Consider the following 20,960-nt stretch of genomic DNA (forward strand, 5'->3'; position numbering starts at 1 on the left):
TCCTTTAAGATATCCATAAGGTATGACCCCCCCTCCAATTAGTAGGAGACATGCAAATAGGGGTTACTAAGTGTGCATTCTTCCTGTACTGTTCATTTCAGGGGAAAGTTTGGGAACTCAGTTAGTACCACCATCTACTTCTTAAAGAGAAAAATACCCCACCTTTTAACATAAACTCATTCAGTTACACTATGAACATTGTACAACCTGGCCTGGACTTGGACTGTAGAAAAAGGTGGAAAGAGATTGGAAAGTACATTAGATAATGAGTAAGTTAGACTATTCAAGGTTGTGTTTGCATAAATGCTCTGGCTATAATGATGACTGAAGTTATTCTTTCCTTTAATCTAGAGATTCATAATGTTAATGTGTTCTACACATATACAGTTCTAAAACATATTTTGGCAGTTATACAGTACCTAATTGTACAGGTTTTCAACATTTGTGAGGTTAAAGTAATACTTGGATGGAATCTATTATCTCTAAAATAGTTATCCAGAAAGATTCAAAATAAAGCAATGGCATATGTCATCTTGTCATGTGTCAATAATGCTCTTTTTATTGATCTGCTTTTTTCTGTAGTAGGACAGTATTGATGAACTTAATTGGCGTACTATCCTCTCTGATGGCTAGGGATGTTGTAAAGAATTGTGCAGCCCCACATGTCTGCCTGACACAGCCCTGACCCATCCAACCCTGCCCCTGAACTACTAATACTCTGTGCTTTCAACAGGAAACTCCCCATCTAAACCAGGCTGGGGCTTAACGGAGTCGTTAAAAGGTGGTCAAAGACATTAAGGGCAGATTTATTAAGGGTCGAAGTGAAAATTCCAATTTTCCAAATTTTTTTTTGGTCAAAACTCTCTTTGAATTGAGAATTAGCCAAACTCGATTTGAGTTTTAATTTGAATTTTGAGATTTATCATAATCTGTCCCTTCAAGAACTCGAATTAGACTATTCTTCACCTAAAACCTGCCGAATTACTGTATAAGTCAGTGGGAGAGGTCCAGGGATCAATTTGGTGATGTTTGCAGCCTTCCTGACATTCAAGTTTTATCAGAATGTGCCTCTTAGATTACTCTCTCCCTAACGACCAATTTCAGTGCAATCCGACAAAACCGTTAAATTATTGTGCGGTTAGTGGGTGCCAAACTATTGTGCATCTAATGATTTTTTGACTGGCATTGATCAGAAAATTGATTGGACAGGTTCCAGGATTTTCATTGTTCACAGTGCATTTTATTCATTGTCCAATTGTTTGCAGAACCAAGCAGGCAGCTACCCACAGCTTTCCTGGCTTCAACTCGACTATATCACTTGAAATGGTCTTTTTAGTTGATGGACAAATCGTACATTTAAACTATTGTTTCAGGATAAGCTTGGTCCTATGATAATGATAACATCTATGGCCGCCTTTACTGTCCCGTGTGATGGCAGCCCTGTTGATGGGGAAAAATGCTATTCTGCTTTTTTTATTGTTAAAATATTAGTAGACCTGAGGCATGATACTTCATATTACAAACCATTCAATCAAAAGCCCTAAGTCTGAAACACTTTGAATAATAGATCCCTTAACCGTAATAGCGTGATAAAAGTCTGATATCCCATATTTTCAGCCAGACCTCCACCTTCTATAACTGAAGTCCAGGCTGAAGTTTGCCAGGAAGACCGACCTCCAACTGTACTGAAGGGTGGCCTATACAAACAGAAAAAAAGATAAACCATGATTAAAAAATGTTTAAATGAAACAAATTCAGAATTACCATGCCATACCTGGCACAGCAAGTCTGTAAAGAAGGATGTGCAGCAATTCAATATTTTCCTGTTTTAATATTTTCCTAAAGGAAAGCCGTTTGATATGCTTTGAGCTTAATGCATTTTCTTTGGGTATACATGGGAAGGATTCAGTTAATGTATCACAGTGTCAAAAAATGGAAGGTAAAAAGCTTTATACAGACAGGACAGGACTGGCATCCACCTGTTACTGCACTCTGGATTTTTGAGTGTTTTTCTGGGTGAAATCTGCCCCATTTGTGCAATGACAGGCAGGTGCCTTTTTTGTCACTGCATTCACACATGGGAAGTATCGGGCTGTGTTTCTCCAGCATGTTTCTGACATCCAAATATGACTATATTACTGACAGTGTTTTTAATGAACCAACATATTTATCAAAGCTAATACTAGTGTCTGTTTGTCTTTGACTGATTTGAGCAGTTGAACACCAAAGGGGTCATTTACTATAACCCTGGACACAAGTATTTGAGCACTAAGTGGTGCAAGAGCCCAGCACTACTACTTAGTAGCACTGAGCTCTATCATCCATCCAAATCCTTACTCTCCGGTGCAAATTACACCAGGAAGCTACAGTATCATCACTGTTTTGTAAAAATGAATCATCCATTGACTTGTATTACATTGTGCTATCTGTAATTGAAAATATCAATAGTGCAACAAAAGAAGAAGAGTAACGTTATAATAAATTGCAGAGAATTACCTTTCTTTTATAAATGTCTTAATCTGTGATTTTCAGGTCAGCTACTTCATAATTTGGTTCACGGTCTGTTTAGGTAAGAAAAGTAAACAAAATCACTCCTTAAATATTTTTGAGATGAACATTGCGTTATAAAGATGCTGCAAAAATAATGACTTGATGTCCTCTTCCTCACGAAGGAAACAAGGGTACTGCACAATGAATAAAACTTTGTAAATTTTTATCAAATTAAAATAGGCTGAGTATGGCTCTGAGTAAGTTCCCCAATAGGTATGAAACACCATTCTTTACCTCTTAATAAATAATTTTGTACTTTTAATTTGTTTTGGATTTTTGGGAAACCTCACTATACAGTATAATTCCAGATTTATGATTGCTTAGCCTCCGTGTGTAGAAGCTTAGTCAGAAGGCTAGCCGGATCCCACAGAAGGGGAAAAACAATAGTGGAGTACCAGGGATGAAATGAAGGCAGAAACTAGAACAGAGCAGGGTCATAACCTATAAACTAGACAATATGTTACCCAAAGATCCATTACGAAGACCTGAATATACTGAGCTGCTCTTTATCTCAAATTCTAACCAAGGCTGCAGCTTTGAGGGGCTGATTATTAATAGCGTTTCTCAGTGGACCGAGATGAGAAAATAATCATTTTTGAAACAATACAGTTGTGTTCAGAATAATAGCAGTCCAACATCACTATCCTGATCAATCACTGTTTTTGGTAGAAATTATACTTCTACATGGCAAATAATTTACTAGTAGGTGTAGAAGAGTAATAGAAAACCAACAGACCCAACAGTCATGACATGCATGCTGCTGATTCTGTGTAATTAAATCATTAATCGAGGCATTTTTCAACATAATATCTTGTTCCAAATAATAGCAGCTTGGAGGTCAATATGTGAGGTCATTCATTCCGTGAAAAACAGTGTCAATTACGGCCCTTATTTAAGGAAGGAAGGCAGCAAATGTTGTCCATGCTGGTTATAGTACATTTCTCTCTGAGTAAAATGGGTCGTTCCAGACATTGTTCAGCAGAATAGCGTACTTTGATTAAGAAGTTGATTGGAGAGGGAAAACCATATAAAGAAGTGCAGAAAATGATTGGCTGCTCAACTAAAATGATCTCAAATGGTTTTAAATGGCAACCAAACCTGAAAGACATGGAAGAAAATGGAAAACTACCATTCGAATGGATAGATGAATAATCAAAATGGCAAAGACTCAGCCAGTGATCAGTTCCAGGAAGATCAAAGAAGACCTAAAGTTACCTGTGAGTACTGTTACAATTAGAAGACGCCTATGTGAAGCCAAGCTATCACCAAGAAGCCCCCTCAAAGTCCAACATTTGAAAAAAAGACTTGCTGAAGATATTACAATTTGCCAAAGAACACATTGGCTGGCCTTAAGACAAATGACACAACATTTAGTGGACTGATGAAAGCAAGATGGTTGTTTTGGGGTCTAGGGGCTGCAGACAGTTTGTCAGATGACCCCCAAACACTGAATTCAAGCCACAGTACAGTGTGAAGACAGTAAAGCATGGTGGCACAAGCATCATGATATGGGATGTTTCTCATACTATGGGTTTGGGGCTATTTATCTCATACCAGGGATCATGGATCAGTTTCAATACATCAAAATACTTGAAGCGGTCATGTTGCCCTATGCTGAAGAGGAAATGGGTGTTTCAACAAGACAACAACCCCAAATACACCAGTAAACAAGATGACGTTATGGAGTGGCCACCCTAATCCCTGGACCTTAATCCAATAGAAAACTTGTGGGATAACATCAAAAATGCTGTTTGAGGCAAAACCAAGAAATGCAGAAGAATTGTGGAATGTAACAGGTGCCAGAAGTTGGTGGACTCCATGCAACACAGATGTGCAGCAGTTCTCAGAAACACTGATTATACAACTAAATATCAGTTCAGTGATTCAAAGGAAAGCAAGATCTTGAAACATTGTTCAGTTTATACAGTGAACGTCCGAGTTTGTAAAGAAGAATGCACACACTATTATTTTCTGCCTAATATTCCCTTTTCTTAACTTTCTATAAATGAAAAACACAAATTTGATACGTTTCTTCATGTTTTGATTTGGAATAGAATGTGCAGTGTTCCCAATGCATTTGTGTGTATGCAAATAAAAGCTTTTAGAAGGAATATGAGCTTTATTCACTTTTTTAAACACACTGTTATTCTGAACACAACTATATATGTATTGATATGCTACTGGTTTTGTTAAGGTTGGCAGCTAATATTAGCCTATGTATGGTCAGCTTTGCTCTTATTTCCTCAAGTAAGTCTTATATCTTATAGTATAGTTGATAATATACCTCCATCTGAAAGACAGCAGAAATTCTCACATGAAAGAGGACATCTAGTGAATATCATGGGAAAGGAAGCACAGTCAATGACCCGACTTAGGCCTTTATTTTTGTCAATTAACTGATGCAATTTTGTATCCATGTGTGTACCAGTAAAGCACAAATATACAAATGTGCTGCAGGCAACACGTTGCATCTGGAACTTCACTCATGTTTGGCTATTTTGTAACGCTGGCGAATAATTTCTGGTTGACTAAACTATGTGAACCATTTAGAGATCTGCTTTATTATTTGATTTGTACTGGTCCGTTGAAAGATACATGCTTATTTAATATGCTAACATACCATCATGACTGATACGAGGCAGAGGAGAATATGCATTCATGGTCGGTGGTCTGTAAGGCTCTGTGATACATTTTCCTCTAGATAAAGAGTGCAGTTGATCTGGCATCTTATTGAAAGACAAGAAAAGAGAAATCAGCATTATCAACAATAGCATTTTGCTGTACAATTCAAAAGATTATGTGAACACTTGTAATAAAAGAAGCTGGTAAATTGAGTTGGTGTGGTTTTGGAGGCTACTATCATCCGTTAAATATGAACTGTTATATGGATATTAACAAATAACTAAAGAGATAGGTGGAGCTGCAAGGAGAAGTTATATGGGGTATGGAGAGATTATTTGCTATGTTAGACCCAGACTAGCAATATGAATATTCTGCCGGAGTGGCTGTTGTAGGCTTTCACATAGCAACAAGTTTTACTTGGCCTGTTTATTGGGCCTGTGGGGACTGATTGGGTCTCAGTGTACTTGAAATTTCACAGCACATTTTAAATCTTATTAAGGAACTAGGAGGGGGCAGTCAGGGCAATATCTGCAAGGAGTTTACATGTTTGCCTTACCTGCATGGGTTTTCTCTAGGTACCTCAGAGAGCTGGATAGTAATTGTGTTTTAATACACCCTATCTGATTGCTGTTTACTCCTTTTTCAGCTTATAAATAGGTTTATATAGTCTGTAATAGGCTGCTGTTATAGTTAGGTATGACAAATATAAACCCAATAGCCCTGACTGTATCTAATAAAAACTAATACAAAAGAGCCCATTACTGATCATTATTCAAAGCAAAACGCAATTCAAAGCTACCTTTCTGTTTTTGCATGTTGATTTTTTTTCTCTGCCAGGTTTGTTAGAACTCTCAGCTTTGGTCTGTCTTTTGGGGGGTCTTGGTGGGGGAAGTTCATTACTTGGTAGTTCCTTCCTGAGACTATAATAAAACCCTTCTGTCAGCTCCTCTAAAGGTGTGAACATTGTCTGTGTCTCTGGAACTGGGTCTTTGAGGAAAATCAAAGAAAAGTCTCTCCACTTAATAGGAATTTGAAAACACACCGATGGTTTATCCAGAAAACTGGCCAACAAAACAGGTTCTTCAATTTGCTCCTCCAGCCTAATAGAGGCAAATGAGGGCAGGGGATCACTGGGAAAAGATGGATCTTTTGTTACAACCTTGACCTCACAGGGAAGTGTAAACTTCTGCATTATATTGCTGATGGTATATTTTTTGTTATCCTTAATTTCCTCAACAAAATGTCCTTCAAGATACAAAGGCAGCATAATTTCCTCTGATTCGTCATCTTCATCATCTGCAGAGTCTTTTTCACACACTAGAACATCTGTTTCTTTACAGTCCAAGCTGTCTGATGCTCTGATTTTCTCATGACGAAGGATTTTAAGGTGATCCCCAATGCAAAGGGAAGGAAAACAATCCTCTATACTATCACAGTCTTGGGTTACAACAACATTCAGCTTTACTCCTGCCATCAATTTGGTCCAGAGATCATAAACTGTTGTAAATTCCCTTGGCCTTTGACGGGCCTTTCCTTCATATCCAGTATGGATGTAGAAGAACCTAGACAGTTTACCCTTAGCAGCTGTAGCCAGGACTTTTCTAGAAAGTTCCTTCCTGTGGATTATGATCTTTTGTCCTTTCCCAAGAGATGACAATAAGTCGTTTTTAACTATATGACTGCAATCCGAACTTTCCACTATTTCTGTGACAACTGGAAACTTCTCTTCACACTGTGAAACTTCGGCCAAGGAGTAAGGCTTGATAAACTCAGTGTCCCAACATTGATCAGTAATGTCTATAACTTCTACTTCAAGGCTTGAAGGCATTTTCACAATATCTTTTCTCACTATTTTGGGGAAAAAAAACCAAAGACTACCATAAATATCACAGTAATGTGTATACAATATTGAACATTATGCTTGTGCCAGATTTTGTGATGAATTTTGTGATGTTATAGCATGATCTACTTTCTTTATGACTTCTAAGACATAAAGCAAATAGGAAAGAATAAAGATGTATTGGTACAGAGTTATAGAATAGTTTATACAAACATTAGTACTGTGTGCACAGATCTTTTGCTACATATTTTTCTCATGTGTCTGAGGTACTTTTGTTGTACCTCTAGTCTCTTGTGAATCCTGGTGTTCTTGTGCTGTCTGTGTTATCACGGCTCTATACGAGCAGACAACTAAGGCTCTGATTCACTCATGCCTATGCTTGCTATTGCTAGGAAGAATGGCTTGTTTCACCTGTTGCCAATTTGGTGATTTGTGTAAGCGATTTGACTAGATATAAAATCCCTAATCTGCTCTGACTATATATATATTTATATATATATATATATATATATATATATATATATATATATATATATATATATACATATTATAATTAGAAAAATTGATAGGAGCAGACAGTATGTATGGTATGGTCACTGATTGATGATATATGTATTTATTCACTTACTGTGCATAATTGTTTTGATCTCATAAACAGGAGTGAGCTTGTAGGGCCCATTTCCAAGGCTACCGCAGGAGTAGCTACGTTTCAGCAGAGCTGGGGATTGCAAGATCTGCTCCAATGTGTAGGACTCTGTATTATCACACTCGTAAAACTGTCCAACTGTCCTTGTAGGGATTTTAATGCAGGCTTCACTGTGAACCTCCCAAACCTGACAAATCGCAAAGCTGGTTGGGTTAAAATTGTCAGGTGACACATACTTAATTGGACGATGCTGATGAATAACTCGATCTTCTAAAATAATGTCTGCTGCAGATGCAAACCAGAAAGGATGGGTAAGGTCACCATATAACTCTTGCTTCAGATCTTTAAGGTTGTTGTATGTGCCACTGTGAACCACGATCTGAAAAATATCTGAGAAAGAGAACATAAAGATCACAGTTCTGTTCTGAAGCCTATCATATATCAAGCACATCATATTAGAACAGGGTTAAACACCCAGGACTGTTTACAAAGACAGGAGGACCCTGCCATATACCTGTATCTATAATGTAAACAGTGGAGGTCATATTGTGTTAAAAAGCACAGATGAATGTCCTTTCTGCTTTAGGGCAGGGGCACACGGGCAGATTCAGGGAGATTTAGTCACCTGGCGAACTGCCTTCCCCCTGACGTTCGCCTGCTATAATGAGAAAACGCAAGCGCAATGGCACTCTCGGCGCTTAGATTGCCGAAGTTGCCTCAGGAGGAAACTTCGGACGACTTCAGAATATGAATCGCCGCGTGTGCCATGCCGCAGGCAATGGAAACATGTATACACTGCTCATCATTTACATCACCCCCTACCAGTGTAGTTTCACCCCTGCCTCCCACCGCAGTAGTATTATGTCATGCCTAATACAGGCCGCAGTAGATGGCTTGGTAATGAAATTTCATTCATTTTCACTGCTGGCCAGGTAATGAGCCTGAAGCTGAGTGCAAAGCTACTACTGTTTAAAGGAGAAGGAAAAGCCTATTTACTTGGGGGTGCCAAAAGTTAGGCACCAGAAGGTGACTATATATACTTACCTCACACCCTGACCCAGCGCTCCTACAGAAGAAAACTGCACCGGTCCAGGGGTTCATCCAGTGAGCACCACAGATCAATCTGCTTCCTTCTTTTTCTTTCAGATGCATGGGCAGTAGAACGAAATAGCCGACTTTGTTAAAATTCGGACAAAAGAAAAGGAGGAAGCCGATTGTTAGAACCGCCGTGTCAGTGCAGTTTCCTGCTGATAGTAGCACTGGCACAATACAATCACTTGGGGTGCCTGACTTTTGGCACTCCCAAGAAAATACAGCCATATTTCTCCTTTAAACAGGATGCTGACACGCACCAGACTTTTCTATGTCTGAGAAGGGAGGAGCTGTTCTTCCTGTGGCTGCCATTGTGTACGTGAGAAGGTTGGTGTGAACTGTAGTTTCCTGTTCAAAGTGTGGTGGAGATGCTTTCTATCATGTGAAGTGAAGAAGGAGAGAAGGCTCTGTAAACTGTATTTTAAAGCTAAAAGAAGCAAGTTGATTCTGCTTGAACTAGGCCCTGAGGGTTCCTAGAAAACCTAGGGAATACTTTGTTCAGTTGAAAGCTACAATTGAGACAAACGTATTCATTGATGGGTGGAATTGCATTATTAACACAAGTGAAACGCCTTCCTTTAAATATTTTTTATTTATACTTTGTACCTACACTCACTAATCTCCCCACCAAAACGTGTAGAGCAGTCACAGCAGGCTATATGTGTGTGGGGCCCAAATTAATGAGAATTTCAATATTCCTTGGTAGACTTAACTTACAAATGTTTGGGGGCCCTAAATGGGCCTAAGAGGACTGTCATCTTCCCAGGAATACTCCATGTCAGAACTTTTCCAAATAGTTCTGGGCATGTGCTGAGCTATGAACTGTCATGGAGGATCCCTGGGAAGGTTGCAGTCACCCACCCTGCTGAAAAGTACCCCAGGAACAACAGTGAAAATGAGTACTAAACACGTCAACATTTTTCTAAATAAATATATTTCTAATGGGGTTATTGACCTAAAATTTACACCAGATGTCTGTAACAACTCAAATAATCCACACAAAGAACTCAAAACAAATAAATCCATACATTAAATTATGTGTAATAAAGTGGAAGGACACAGGGAATAAGTATTGAAGAATTGAAGAAAAGGAGGCACAAAAAGGCATGGAAAGCCTAGAAACCTGCAGAAATTCGTCAGTATTAGAAAGCAATCCTGCACCTATCAGTGCAAATTAATATCAGCTGGTTTAGTCCTAGTTGATGGCCTATCAAAGGTTTCTCATTACCAAGGTATCACACAAGAAGCATCTCATGATGGGTAAAAGCAAAGAGCTCTCTCATGACCTTTGCAACCTTATTGTTGCAAAACATACTGATGGCATTGGTTACAGACGTATTTCTAAGTTTCTGAATGGGCCAAATGGGCCAAAATCACACCTGAACAATGCATGCAACTAGTTTCTCAATACAGGAGGCTTCTTGAAGCTGTCATTACCAACAAAGGCTTTTCTACTAAGTATTAAATACATTTCAGTAAGTGTGTTCAATTCTTATTCCCTGTGTCATTCCACTTAGCCTAAAGGAGAACTAAAGCCTGACCAAAGAAGAAGGGCAGAAATGTTTTACATTATGTTTTGTGCTTCTGTACCAGCCCAAGGCAACCACAGCCCTTTAGCAGTAAAGATCTGTGTCTCCAAAGATGCCCCAGTAGCTCCCCATCTTTCTTTCTGCTGATTCACTGCCATGCTCTGTGCTGATGTCACTTACTGAGCTTAGGGAGCCACTCACAATATACAGTACACACAGAAAAGAAATGTCACAATATAAGGCCGATTAGTCATTAATACAGATAATTACTAAATGGCAGCACAGAAACCAGTGCAACTAACATCAGAATTTAATAATCAGCCCTGTAGCATCAGCTACAAACCTCATTTTCTGCTTGATAATTTGTAACGACCCCTAAGCTTAGCTTCTCAACAGCTGCTCAGAGCCAACTGAGCATGTGAGATCCAAGATGGTGACCCCCTGTGACAAGTTTGAAGTCCTGGATCATTGCTGCTATTGACAGGCTGAAACTTTAGGCTGGTGCAATAAGTTCAGTATGTAAAATATGGTATTTTTAGCCATATTCATTTTTAGGGTTTAGTTCTCCTTTAATTTATGGACTTATTCCTTTTGAGTTCTTTGTATGTGTGGATTACTTGGGTTGTAAATTTTATGTCAATAACCCCATTAGAATATATTTACTGAGAAAAATGTTGATGCTTTCAATAATTATTTTCCCTGCTGTATGAGGTAAGCAATTAAAATCACTGGGGGGGTGTTGGTGGCTAACAAATTTGCGTCCAGTGACTCCATTTTTCCTTGTACTTATCTATATTTTTATTCCCACAAAAGAATTGCCCTGTTAAATGCCAGCATAAGTCCTACAAGACGTCATGAACAAGAAGACCAACCAGCAATTATGTTCATTTTAGCTTGAAAAAAGTACTACCTCTGTTTTCTGACTAGAAAAGAGAATTTTAAAAAAGAGATTAGGAGGGACAAAAATCCAACCAATTATGTACATGCACCTTAGCAAAAAAGATATCTTCTGTCTCCAGGTTACATTTGGTGAAGTGCAGCAACAGTGCATGCCACTACAGGGTATTCCCCATTCCTTTTGCTGTTCAGTAGACAGGCTAGGATGTTGCTAGGTCTTATACTGCCAGCAGCAGTGGGCTCAGTGCAATGCAGCCCAGAACAGTGGATACGGGTGCTGGGCTATACGGTTGTGAGAGGCACGGAACGCTAGGTTTACAGATTACAAACTGTGAGTGTTGAGAACTGTAAGTGAATGGTGTTGTTTCTTCCACAGCAAGTCATTAAACCAGAGTGGGACAGCTGGTCACTCATAATTGGATGTCCATCTAGCAATATGGTGAAATATGTTGAGAGTTAATGATGTGTTGGTTATATTGCAAATGTATGCGCTGGATGTGATTGGAGTATGCTCAGTGAGAATGAGTATGGATGATGGTATGACTGAAGGTACAAGGTATAAAATATTTCTGAACAATGTGAAATGTTTTGTTTATAGCCAGGGCCGCCATCAGAAATCAAGGGGTCCCATAAAACAAAATTTTCTGGGCCCCCTGGTCCCTGCCCACCCCAGCCCCGAAGCCTCACCCCAGATCCCACCAACACCACAGTAAAAAGGCCACACAGACAGCACTAAAAACGGTAAACCCCCCTCACCCACAAGTTATAAAAAGCCATTAGTGGTCAGGACCCCATTATAAGTTAAAAAATCATTGGTGGCCAGGGTCCTACATTGTTTTTTTTTTAAAAAAAACATTATACTGAAATGGAGTGCTGCTACCAGTATTACCTGTTTGGTGTTGGGTGTCTCTAGGTGTACGGCCCAAAAACTGCCAAGGGCCCAAACGAACAAAACACCAATGGCACATACTATGCTATGAAACCAGTTGTGGTTTATTTATTTAGCTCATAGTAATTGCAAAGTTTCTGGCCTATACAAGACCCTTTGTCAAGCCTTTTAGAAAAACATTGACACCAGGGCCCCCCTTAAAAGTTTTTAAAAAAAACATTGGTGGCCATGCCCCCGTCCTTACAAGTTAAAAGAAAACACTGGTGGTCAGGGGCCCCATAGGGGCCTATATAGTGTTAAAATAATACATTAGTGGCCAGAGGTTTAATAAAATAAAAAAAACACATTGGTGTTCAGTGGAACTAACCTTAGGGTCCTTTCGTGGCATTGGGTCTTTTTTTGTGGCTTCAGGGCTTCAGCTTCGACTCCTTTCTTAGCTTCGGGTCTTTTTGCGGCTTCAGGACTTCAACTTTGGGGGTTTTCGCGTCTTCGGCTCCATCTGCGACTTTGGGTCTTCAGCGCTTCGGGTCTTTTGGCAGCTTTGGCTCCTTACGGTCCTTCGGCGTTTTGGGTCTTTTCGCGGCTTCAGCTCTGTTCATGGCTTTGGGTCTTCAGGACTTTGGCTCTTTGGCGCTTCGCCGCTGTCAAGGGAGGCCCAGGTAATTTTGAAATGTGCAGCACAGCCAGGCCCCCCTTTAGGCCCTGTACAGATGTACCCCTGTGCCCCCCTGATGGCAGCCCTGTTTATAGCTAGTGCAAAGTTATAGTGTTAGGATGTTATAACTTGATATTCTTTTGCAGCAGTCATTGTGCCATGGCAGGTCTCTGGAGAGGCTGCTGAAGATTTTGTGAACCATACTGTGGTGCTAGTGATGTGTTACATAAGAATAGGAGAACAAATATCTTAAAGATTCTAGCGTTAATGTATGGTGAAAACGTGAGATGTAAGTGAGGATGACTGGCAGACACAAGGATGTGTCTGATTTTCAAAAGTGAGAAGTGTAAGGAAGCAAAATGTGAGTTTTTAAATGGTTAATGTATAATTAGCTTTAGTCCTAAGTTAAACTATGAAGTATAAAGTTGTTGGCAGTGAAAAGTGAATAAAGCAAACAGGAAATATGGTGGACATTCTGGTAGTGATAGAGGAAGGGACAGCAGTCTCTGTTAGGTGAGGAGAAAGGATTGTGCCACAACATACGTCTTGTGAAGAGGTTGCAGCAATAAACAAACTGTTTATGAGAAAGTTTTCCATACCTTGTGTCTTCAGGTTACATTTGTCTATTCTATATCTGGAGAAACTGGTCTTCTTTATTTGTACTTTTACCCAAATTACCTTTCTCAAATCATTACAGATATGACACATTTGTTTGTTAAAGGGATCATACAACATTGTTTATTCATTATTTCATAATTACTGGTAAAGCTGTGGCTTTCGGACTTTTTTTTTTTACTTAAACTCTAATTTGAGGTTCAGATTTTGTAAACACTTCTGTTAAAAACCATTTGGCCTTAGTAGTTTAGTTGGTAGCAAACAGGTTTTTACTCCAATTTTCACTGTAAATGACTGTTGGATATCTAGAAGTATCTAGGAGAGAAAGTAGACATTCTCCCAAAAGCTACAGTAAGTCTAACTGGTCTTCAGGCTGCAAATCCCTAGCATTTGGGAACCATTGCTCTAAGCTGTGCATACACGTCTTGTATACACATACCTCCCAACCGTCCCATTTTCTCCCAATTTTGACAGCTCAGTGAGTTTCTCCTGCACTGATGCCAGAAAAAAAGAATCAAAGTTTTTGAAACTTAATTAAAATAAGATGTTTTTTTGGCAGAGAGCCTAGAACACTGGGTCACTGCACTGCGATACATTTGTAACAATTTAAGATGAGCAAAGATACAATTGTAACTATTTAAGACAAGCAGGTCTCTTGGGAGAATTGAGATTCACAGCTTAAAGGGCAATTCACTTTCAATATAAGAACTGTTATAATAACATAAAACTTTGCAATAAATTCTCAGAAATGTATGCAAACTTTCATAACCTGCCAAACTTTGTAAAATTGACATGATAATTAGGGGGTGTGGCCATAAAACATGCATGGTCAAAAATGTCACTGTGTTGCAGGCAGCACAACTTTTTATTCCTCTATCCATTTTTCAAATGTTGGGAGTAATGTGCAAACAATATTCTCTGCGGAAATACTTTTTGCAAAACATTTTTGTGCACACGTCAGGAACATTGGCAAAGAGTAAGATATTTTAAATCATGTTAGGTGAAATGATGAAGGCACGCATTAAACAATGTTCTGATTCTGTTAATCATTTTCAGCTTTTATTGGACTTTTCTATTTTGGAGAAATAAAGGGCTGTGCAGGAATTGTGTGTTGTAATAAAGTGCTTCAATAAAGTAATAAATGTAATAAATACATGTAATAAATGAAATAAAGTGATTGCTAGAACTGTCCCCCTCTAAGGCTTGAAGGGATACTGACATGTTACGTTTTTTAACAAGAACAACCCAGTAAGCCTTGAAATTGCTACCTGCCATTTTTTACAATGTTCCAAAAACACATTATAATACTTTTTTTTCCCTAAAAAAGACATTGGGTTTGGGGGGCAGGGTTAAAGAGCCATCAGGCTGAAAGCCAGATATACAATATAACAATTCCTTGTCCAAAAACAAGTAACAATTCCTTGTCCAAAAACAAGTGCATCAAGTTAAATCCCTCCAAATGAAAACCCAGCATCCATACACACAACCCTCCCTACTTTCACATATAGTTTAGTATCCCAATTGCCTTTGATATTATGTCTGTCCAAAAAATCATCCAAGCCATTCTTAAAGGCATTAACAGAATCAGCCATCACAACATCACCCGGCATCAGGGTCGGGCCAAGTTATTTTGGCACCCTAGGCGAGGTCTTCAATCAGTGCCCCCACCGGGTCCTGCATTACAATTTCCCACCTTACCATTCATATTGCCCCCTGTACCTGTGCCAGCAGCCATCATGTTGCCCCATGTAACTGTGCCAGCACCTATCACATTGCCCCCATTTGTACCTGTGCCAGCATAAGCCAAAACATGCATCATATTGTTACCCCCAATCTGTACCTATGCCAGCGGCAGCCAAAAAATCCATCATATTGTCCTTAATTTGTACCTGTGCCAGCAGGAGCCACAAATCCATCATATTGCCCCAAACATCCCATAACCCCTTCCCTTTTTTGGTCCTAATAGAAATCCAGCCATTGCAAATAGCATCAACCCCCTCCTACTGTGCCAAAACACACGTATAAACCAGTTTTATTGACCCGTAATTAATACTATTGTACATTTCAGCCCTTCCCTGTGCTGCTACCTCTATTTCCAGCTATAATTTCATTGTTCATAACAATTGAGGGAAGCAGAAAAAAGAAGCTGTTCTATTAAAACACTAAATAATGAAGTACAGTGTATTACAGAGACAAGAGAAAGCCCTGGAATGAAGAAGCCTTTTTCTGATTTCTGATATGCGCTTGTGCGGGTAGCGTCCCTTTTAGGAGTGTGCTGGAATATTTTAGAGTAGTTTGTATAAAGTATAAACGGCTCGCCAAAAAAAAAAAAAGATTAATTTATGACTGGTTTTCAGCCTCATATTCTCTGAACTGACCTGCATTTAATTTTCTTTGTCTCCTCTTGTGTCCATGACCATTATGGATTTTAGGCAATGGAGGGAGCATAAAACCATGTTCTATAGTGCTGGGCCGGACACAGCAGTGTGCAACCTAGGACACGCATGTGCAACAGTGCGCACTGAAGACGTAGGTACGCAACCGTGCGCAGCCAAGGGCGCGCGTACGCAAAGAGCTTTGAATTCAGAGAGCTCACCCACTTTTCACTGAAGTAACACTTGCTGGAATAGGGGTAGGCTGCATATGAGGTACGTGCCTGGCTCTGGCGTCCCCCAAGCTTTGCGCCCTAGGCACGTGCCTCTTCTGCCTACCCCAGTTCCCGGCAGTGCATTCCACAACCTCACTGTCCTCACTGTGAAGAACCACCTACATTGCTTGAAGGGTACCTTTGGTACAGTGATTCTCTTTATTTGTAAAAAGGTCCCCTGCTATTTGTCTATAATGTCCTCTAATCTACTTGTAAAGTGTAATCATGTCCCCTCGCAAGTGCCTTTTTTACAGAGAAAACAAACCAACCTTGACAGACTACCCTCATAATTTAAGTCTTCCACCAATTTAATTGCACTTAGTCTCTGCACTCTCTCCAGCTCATTTATATCCCTCTGAAGGACTGGAGTCCAAAACTGCACAGAGGCCTCACCAGGGACCTATAAAGAGGCATAATTATGTTTTCATCCCTTGAGTTAATGCCTTTTTTATGCAAGACAGAACTTTATTTGCTTTAGTAGCCACAGAATGACACTGCCCAGAATTAGACAACGTGTTATCTACAAAGACCCCTAGATCCTTCTCATTTAAGGAAACTCCCTACGCACTGCCATTTAGTGTATAACTTGCATTTATATTATTTTTGCCAAAGTGCATAACCTTGCATTTATCAACATTGAACCTCATTTTCCAGTTTGCTGCCCAGTTTCCCAACTTAGATAAATCACTCTGCAAAGTGGCAGCATCCTGCATGGAACCTATAGTTCTGCACAATTTAGTATCATCTGCAAAAATAGAATATATACTGTATCTGTTATTCCTGCAAATGAGTTTACCTTTAAAGTTGCTTGGTAGTTCGAAGCACTTTCCTATATTCAGATCAACACAAGATGTGAATTGAAACTCCTTTTCAAGAACTTTTACCAGATCACCAGTAGATAAACAGCATTCGGATCCTTTGATATCATAGACAGAGCCTGGGAGTTAAGTTAAAGGAAAAAAAAAGTTAGATGTAAACAAATAGATATAATTAATAAATGTAATTAACAGTGTTTCCATTTTATATTGATTTGCAATTGATTTTCAACTCAGCACAAGATGCAGATCACACTGTACAAGTATTTCTTGTATGGGGACCATGATTGTGTGGCTCTTTGGTGACATGCACCTTTATCCAGTTCTCTAGCTCTGCAACAAAACAACTATACTCAAACATGATAGTTTGGTACATTCAGGACTGTAAATACATGCCCCCGCCCAGGGAATCCATAGCCTTTATTTAAGAGTGAAGATAGTGGTGCATAGGTCTACCTGTTCAGTCAGTCAGCTAGCCAGTCAGTTTTGGATTTTTGGCATGTTATTGCAGATCTGGCTAACAAATGCAAAACCTTTGGGTGACTAAAAGAAGGAAAGTTGTGGGCAACCTGTTAAGAAAGCATACTTCCTCCCGACATGATGGTCCCCCAACCCAGGCTATCATTTCTTGGTGCTTGTATCTTAAGTATAGATCTCTTATGGCCATTTGTGACTACTGCTGTCCCCTTAGAGAGAATCATGGTGATCAAAATGCCAACACAGATGACAGCTTCTTCACATACACATGGGAACATGCTGTCTATGGCAGATGCATTTTGCATTCAAATGAATAGAAAGAGGCTCTCTAGTGGGGCCGAGCCTGTGCCATAAGCCTAAAACTGCAAGCGGAGCATACCTTCATAGAAAGCTAAATGTGCCTCTCCTTCTTAACACTCACCATTTCTGCAAAAATCCTCTGCACTTTACCAGGAATAACACAAAAAGTCACTAATAATAACCAAATTGCAGCTTTCTAAGTAGGATTTCAGCTCTCCTAGAGAACAGATTTGTACTCTCTACACTAGCGATTCCTGCCCCCATCACCCTGGACTCTGTGCCCCAGTTAAGCACATTTTCACCAAGTCGGTGCTACACAACTTAAAGCAGGAACCTGCAGGCTTGAGCTCAGCTCTTGCAAAACAATGGCTGCAGTAGTTAAGCAATAGCTGATGAGCCATGGATAAGAGTCCTCTTTCTACGCATTCTACATCCTCCTGTGTTCTTTTACTAAGTTAAATATTCTTAAAGATTCTGTTGTTCTCTGAAAAAAATGCACCCAAGAACCAAGTGCAGTGAAGTGTTCATGTTGCTACCTTGCAGTGCTGAGTTCAGTTGGGACCAGGAGGCACTGCCTCTATATCAGTTTGTAGTGGTCTTTACAAAGTGAAGTCAGGGTGCAAAGTGCAAAACAAAGGTGCAAACATCCGTGTGTTTCAAACTTTGCCACAGGTTTAAGGGATCAATAAGGGGCACATCCCTGCACCCTTTAGTGCTGTAGCACTTGCACCTGGGCTCATAGTAAATGGGCACTTGTACGTTCTCCCTTTTTTTGGCAATGGATTTGCTCTTACACTTCACATACAGTATATATACAGGCAGATTTCACATACTCGTCTAATTATCAATTGGAATTGAATATGCTGCACTTGCACTCTTATATTCATATTTATATATACTATATATACGTATATATATATATATATATATATATATATATATATATATATATATATATATATATATATATATATATATATATATATATATATATATATATTATGGCAAGCTGGTTGCCTGTACATACAATGGTAGGCAGGTTTAGCAGAGGATCAGAAGCATAAAGGCATGGACACTGGGTCTTCAATCAATCGAATTTATTTATTTAGGCAACTCTTCCAAATATAAATATACTGGCATGCAGGAACATAGCTGATTAGCGTTTTAAAAGCACACATTCACAACTTTACCCCGCACTAGGGTTCTCACCATACAGGCTTCAGACGCCTGGAATATTCTGGGCTTCTAAATAAGCTCTGCTGACTTTCCCTTCCAGGGATACAAATTCACCAGCCTCTGGCCTGGCTCACCTTCTGGCTCTCCTCAATCACTAGCTCTTTGCAGTGACAGGCAGCACCCCCAGTCCCTCTGGGAGTTCTTAACACAGACCGGTAACCTTCCTGCTCTGAGAGACCTTCCTAACATTTTCACTTCCATAAATACCATTCCACAGGACAGTCTTCCTGTGGAAAGTGATCTCCAACGTGCAAAGTGGACCACTGGAATGGTTTGCCTGTTCTTTCCAGAACACTATAGCTTCCAGAGCCAGACAGCAAAATTCTTAGAAACCCTTATCCAGCTGGAAGTTATAGTTTAATAAATCTGTAGGGTTATTCGTTAGCATAAAATAGAGGTTTATGGATCTCCAAAATTTGGTTTAATCCCCCTTGCTGTTTCCAAATATGCATTATTGCTATTGTGATAATTAGCAACTTCTTAATCCCTTCACCCAAAAACTCTCCAGTTTAGAACATTATAACGCATAATATATTAAGATTTTATTTTTAGTGATTGCATGTTTCCTGCTGGAGAACCATGCATCATTAGCGACTATTTATAAAGTGCCATGATATTCCACAACTCTGTACAATAGAAGTTTGTATAAATCAAAGGTGCCGATTACATTAGAATATTAATAGTCATGCTAATCAAAATTTATAATACCTCTGTCTTATTTATATTATTTATGTTAAGTGTTGTCCTGCAATAACTCAAAAAAATTATGTATTCTTGTTGCATAAATTATAACTGAATATGCAGCTTGTCCTGTATGTACAGTAACTAGTCTGATGCATACATTAGAAAAAGGGATTGCAGTAACTTACTCTGAAGATAGACCCCAGAGGCAATCTGTATAACCCTTGGCAGTGAGGCAGCAGGCACAGATGCAATGTAATCTTGCAGAGAGACTGAATCCTCCTCCATGGTGCAGACTCAGGTATCCAGTCACTGCTAAATGTGACATTAATATACTTACTCAATCTTTGTTTGGTCTTCAGTTTTTATCCCCCCCTCCTTTTTCAATTCTCAGAATGTGATTGAACGTAACAGCAAAGGAGGAACCAGGAAGAGCAGAATATTTAGTGGCTGAATGCCAATGTCCTCGTTTTTTTCTATCAATGTTAACTCCTCCTCCCAAGGAGGCTTCACATAAGTGTCTTCTAATTGTAACAGTACTCACAGGTAACTTAACTCCTTCTTTGATCTTCCTGGAACCATTTTGGCTATTCTTCTATCCATTAGAATGGTAGTTTACCATTATCTTTAACATCTTTCAGGTTTAGTTGACATTTTAAAGAATATGAGATCATTTTAGCTGAGCAGCCTATCATTTTCTGCACTTATTTCTATGATTACCCCACTCCAATTGACTTTTTAACCAAAGTTCTTCTGAACAATGTCCAGAATGACCCATTTTAGGGCTCTTACTGACAAACGGTTGAAGCTGTGCTCCCCTGCATTCCGTTTTTCTGCGTTCAGCCGCAGGAACAATTCTGCATGTTGCGTCTCAACCTGCATTCGGCGCCTACACGCGCCTGTGTGAGTACAGCCCCATTGAAAAAAGCTAAATGCGTCTATTCCTGCGCTCCCCTGTGGCTGAACGCAGAAAAATGGAACGCAGGGGAGCGCAGCTTCAACCGCTCAACAGTAAGAGCCCTTACTCAGATTTTCAGAGAGAAATGCACTATAATCAGCATACACAACATTTGCTGCCTTCCTTCCTTAAATAAGGGCCTTCATTGACACCTGTTTTTTAACAGAATGAATGATCTCACTAATTAAACTCCACACTGCTATTTGGAACAAGTTATTATCATTTTGAACACTGCTATTATTTGGCGTAAGCCTCAATTAATGATTCAATTACAAAGCAGCATGCATGTCATGACTGTTGGGTCTGTTGGTTTTCTATTACTCTACTGCAGTGATCCCCAACCAGTAGCTCGCGAGCAACATGTTGCTCTCCAACCCCTTGAATGTTGCTTCCAGTGGCCTCAAAGCAGGTGCTTATTTTTGAATTCCAGGCTTGGAGGCAAGTTTTGGTTGCATAAAAACCAGCTGTACTGCCAAACAGAGCCCAAATATAGGTAGCCTATCTACATAGG

General features: G+C 39.5%; 1 protein-coding gene across 1 annotated transcript; it reads right to left on the minus strand.

The window, feature by feature from the left end:
* Positions 1-1,298: 1,298 nt before the first annotated feature.
* LOC108709540 (protein THEMIS2) lies at positions 1,299-20,170 on the minus strand. The gene is made up of 7 exons (XM_018249480.2): positions 19,680-20,170; positions 16,779-16,919; positions 7,641-8,048; positions 5,972-7,020; positions 5,171-5,276; positions 2,497-2,561; positions 1,299-1,697 (listed from the first exon to the last, which is right to left on the minus strand). Exons 1-6 carry the CDS (start codon positions 19,777-19,779, stop codon positions 2,515-2,517), a joined length of 1,851 nt encoding a protein of 616 aa, XP_018104969.1. The 5' UTR covers positions 19,780-20,170; the 3' UTR covers positions 1,299-1,697; positions 2,497-2,514.
* Positions 20,171-20,960: the final 790 nt, after the last annotated feature.

The sequence above is a fragment of the Xenopus laevis genome, chromosome 2S (assembly GCF_017654675.1).
Source record: "Xenopus laevis strain J_2021 chromosome 2S, Xenopus_laevis_v10.1, whole genome shotgun sequence".
NCBI lineage: Eukaryota > Metazoa > Chordata > Amphibia > Anura > Pipidae > Xenopus > Xenopus laevis.

What these genes read in the sequence shown, in the direction of transcription:
- LOC108709540 (XM_018249480.2), bottom strand. Translation starts at nt 19,779, where the DNA reads ATGGAGGAGGATTCAGTCTCTCTGCAAGATTACATTGCATCTGTGCCT. An exon ending in ACTACCAAGCAACTTTAAAG is followed by an intron (nt 8,049 to 16,778) that starts GTAAACTCATTT and finishes TCTCTTTCTCAG; the next exon opens with ATATTTTTCAGATCGTGGTT. An exon ending in GATCAAAACAATTATGCACA is followed by an intron (nt 7,021 to 7,640) that starts GTAAGTGAATAA and finishes TCCCCAAAATAG; the next exon opens with TGAGAAAAGATATTGTGAAA.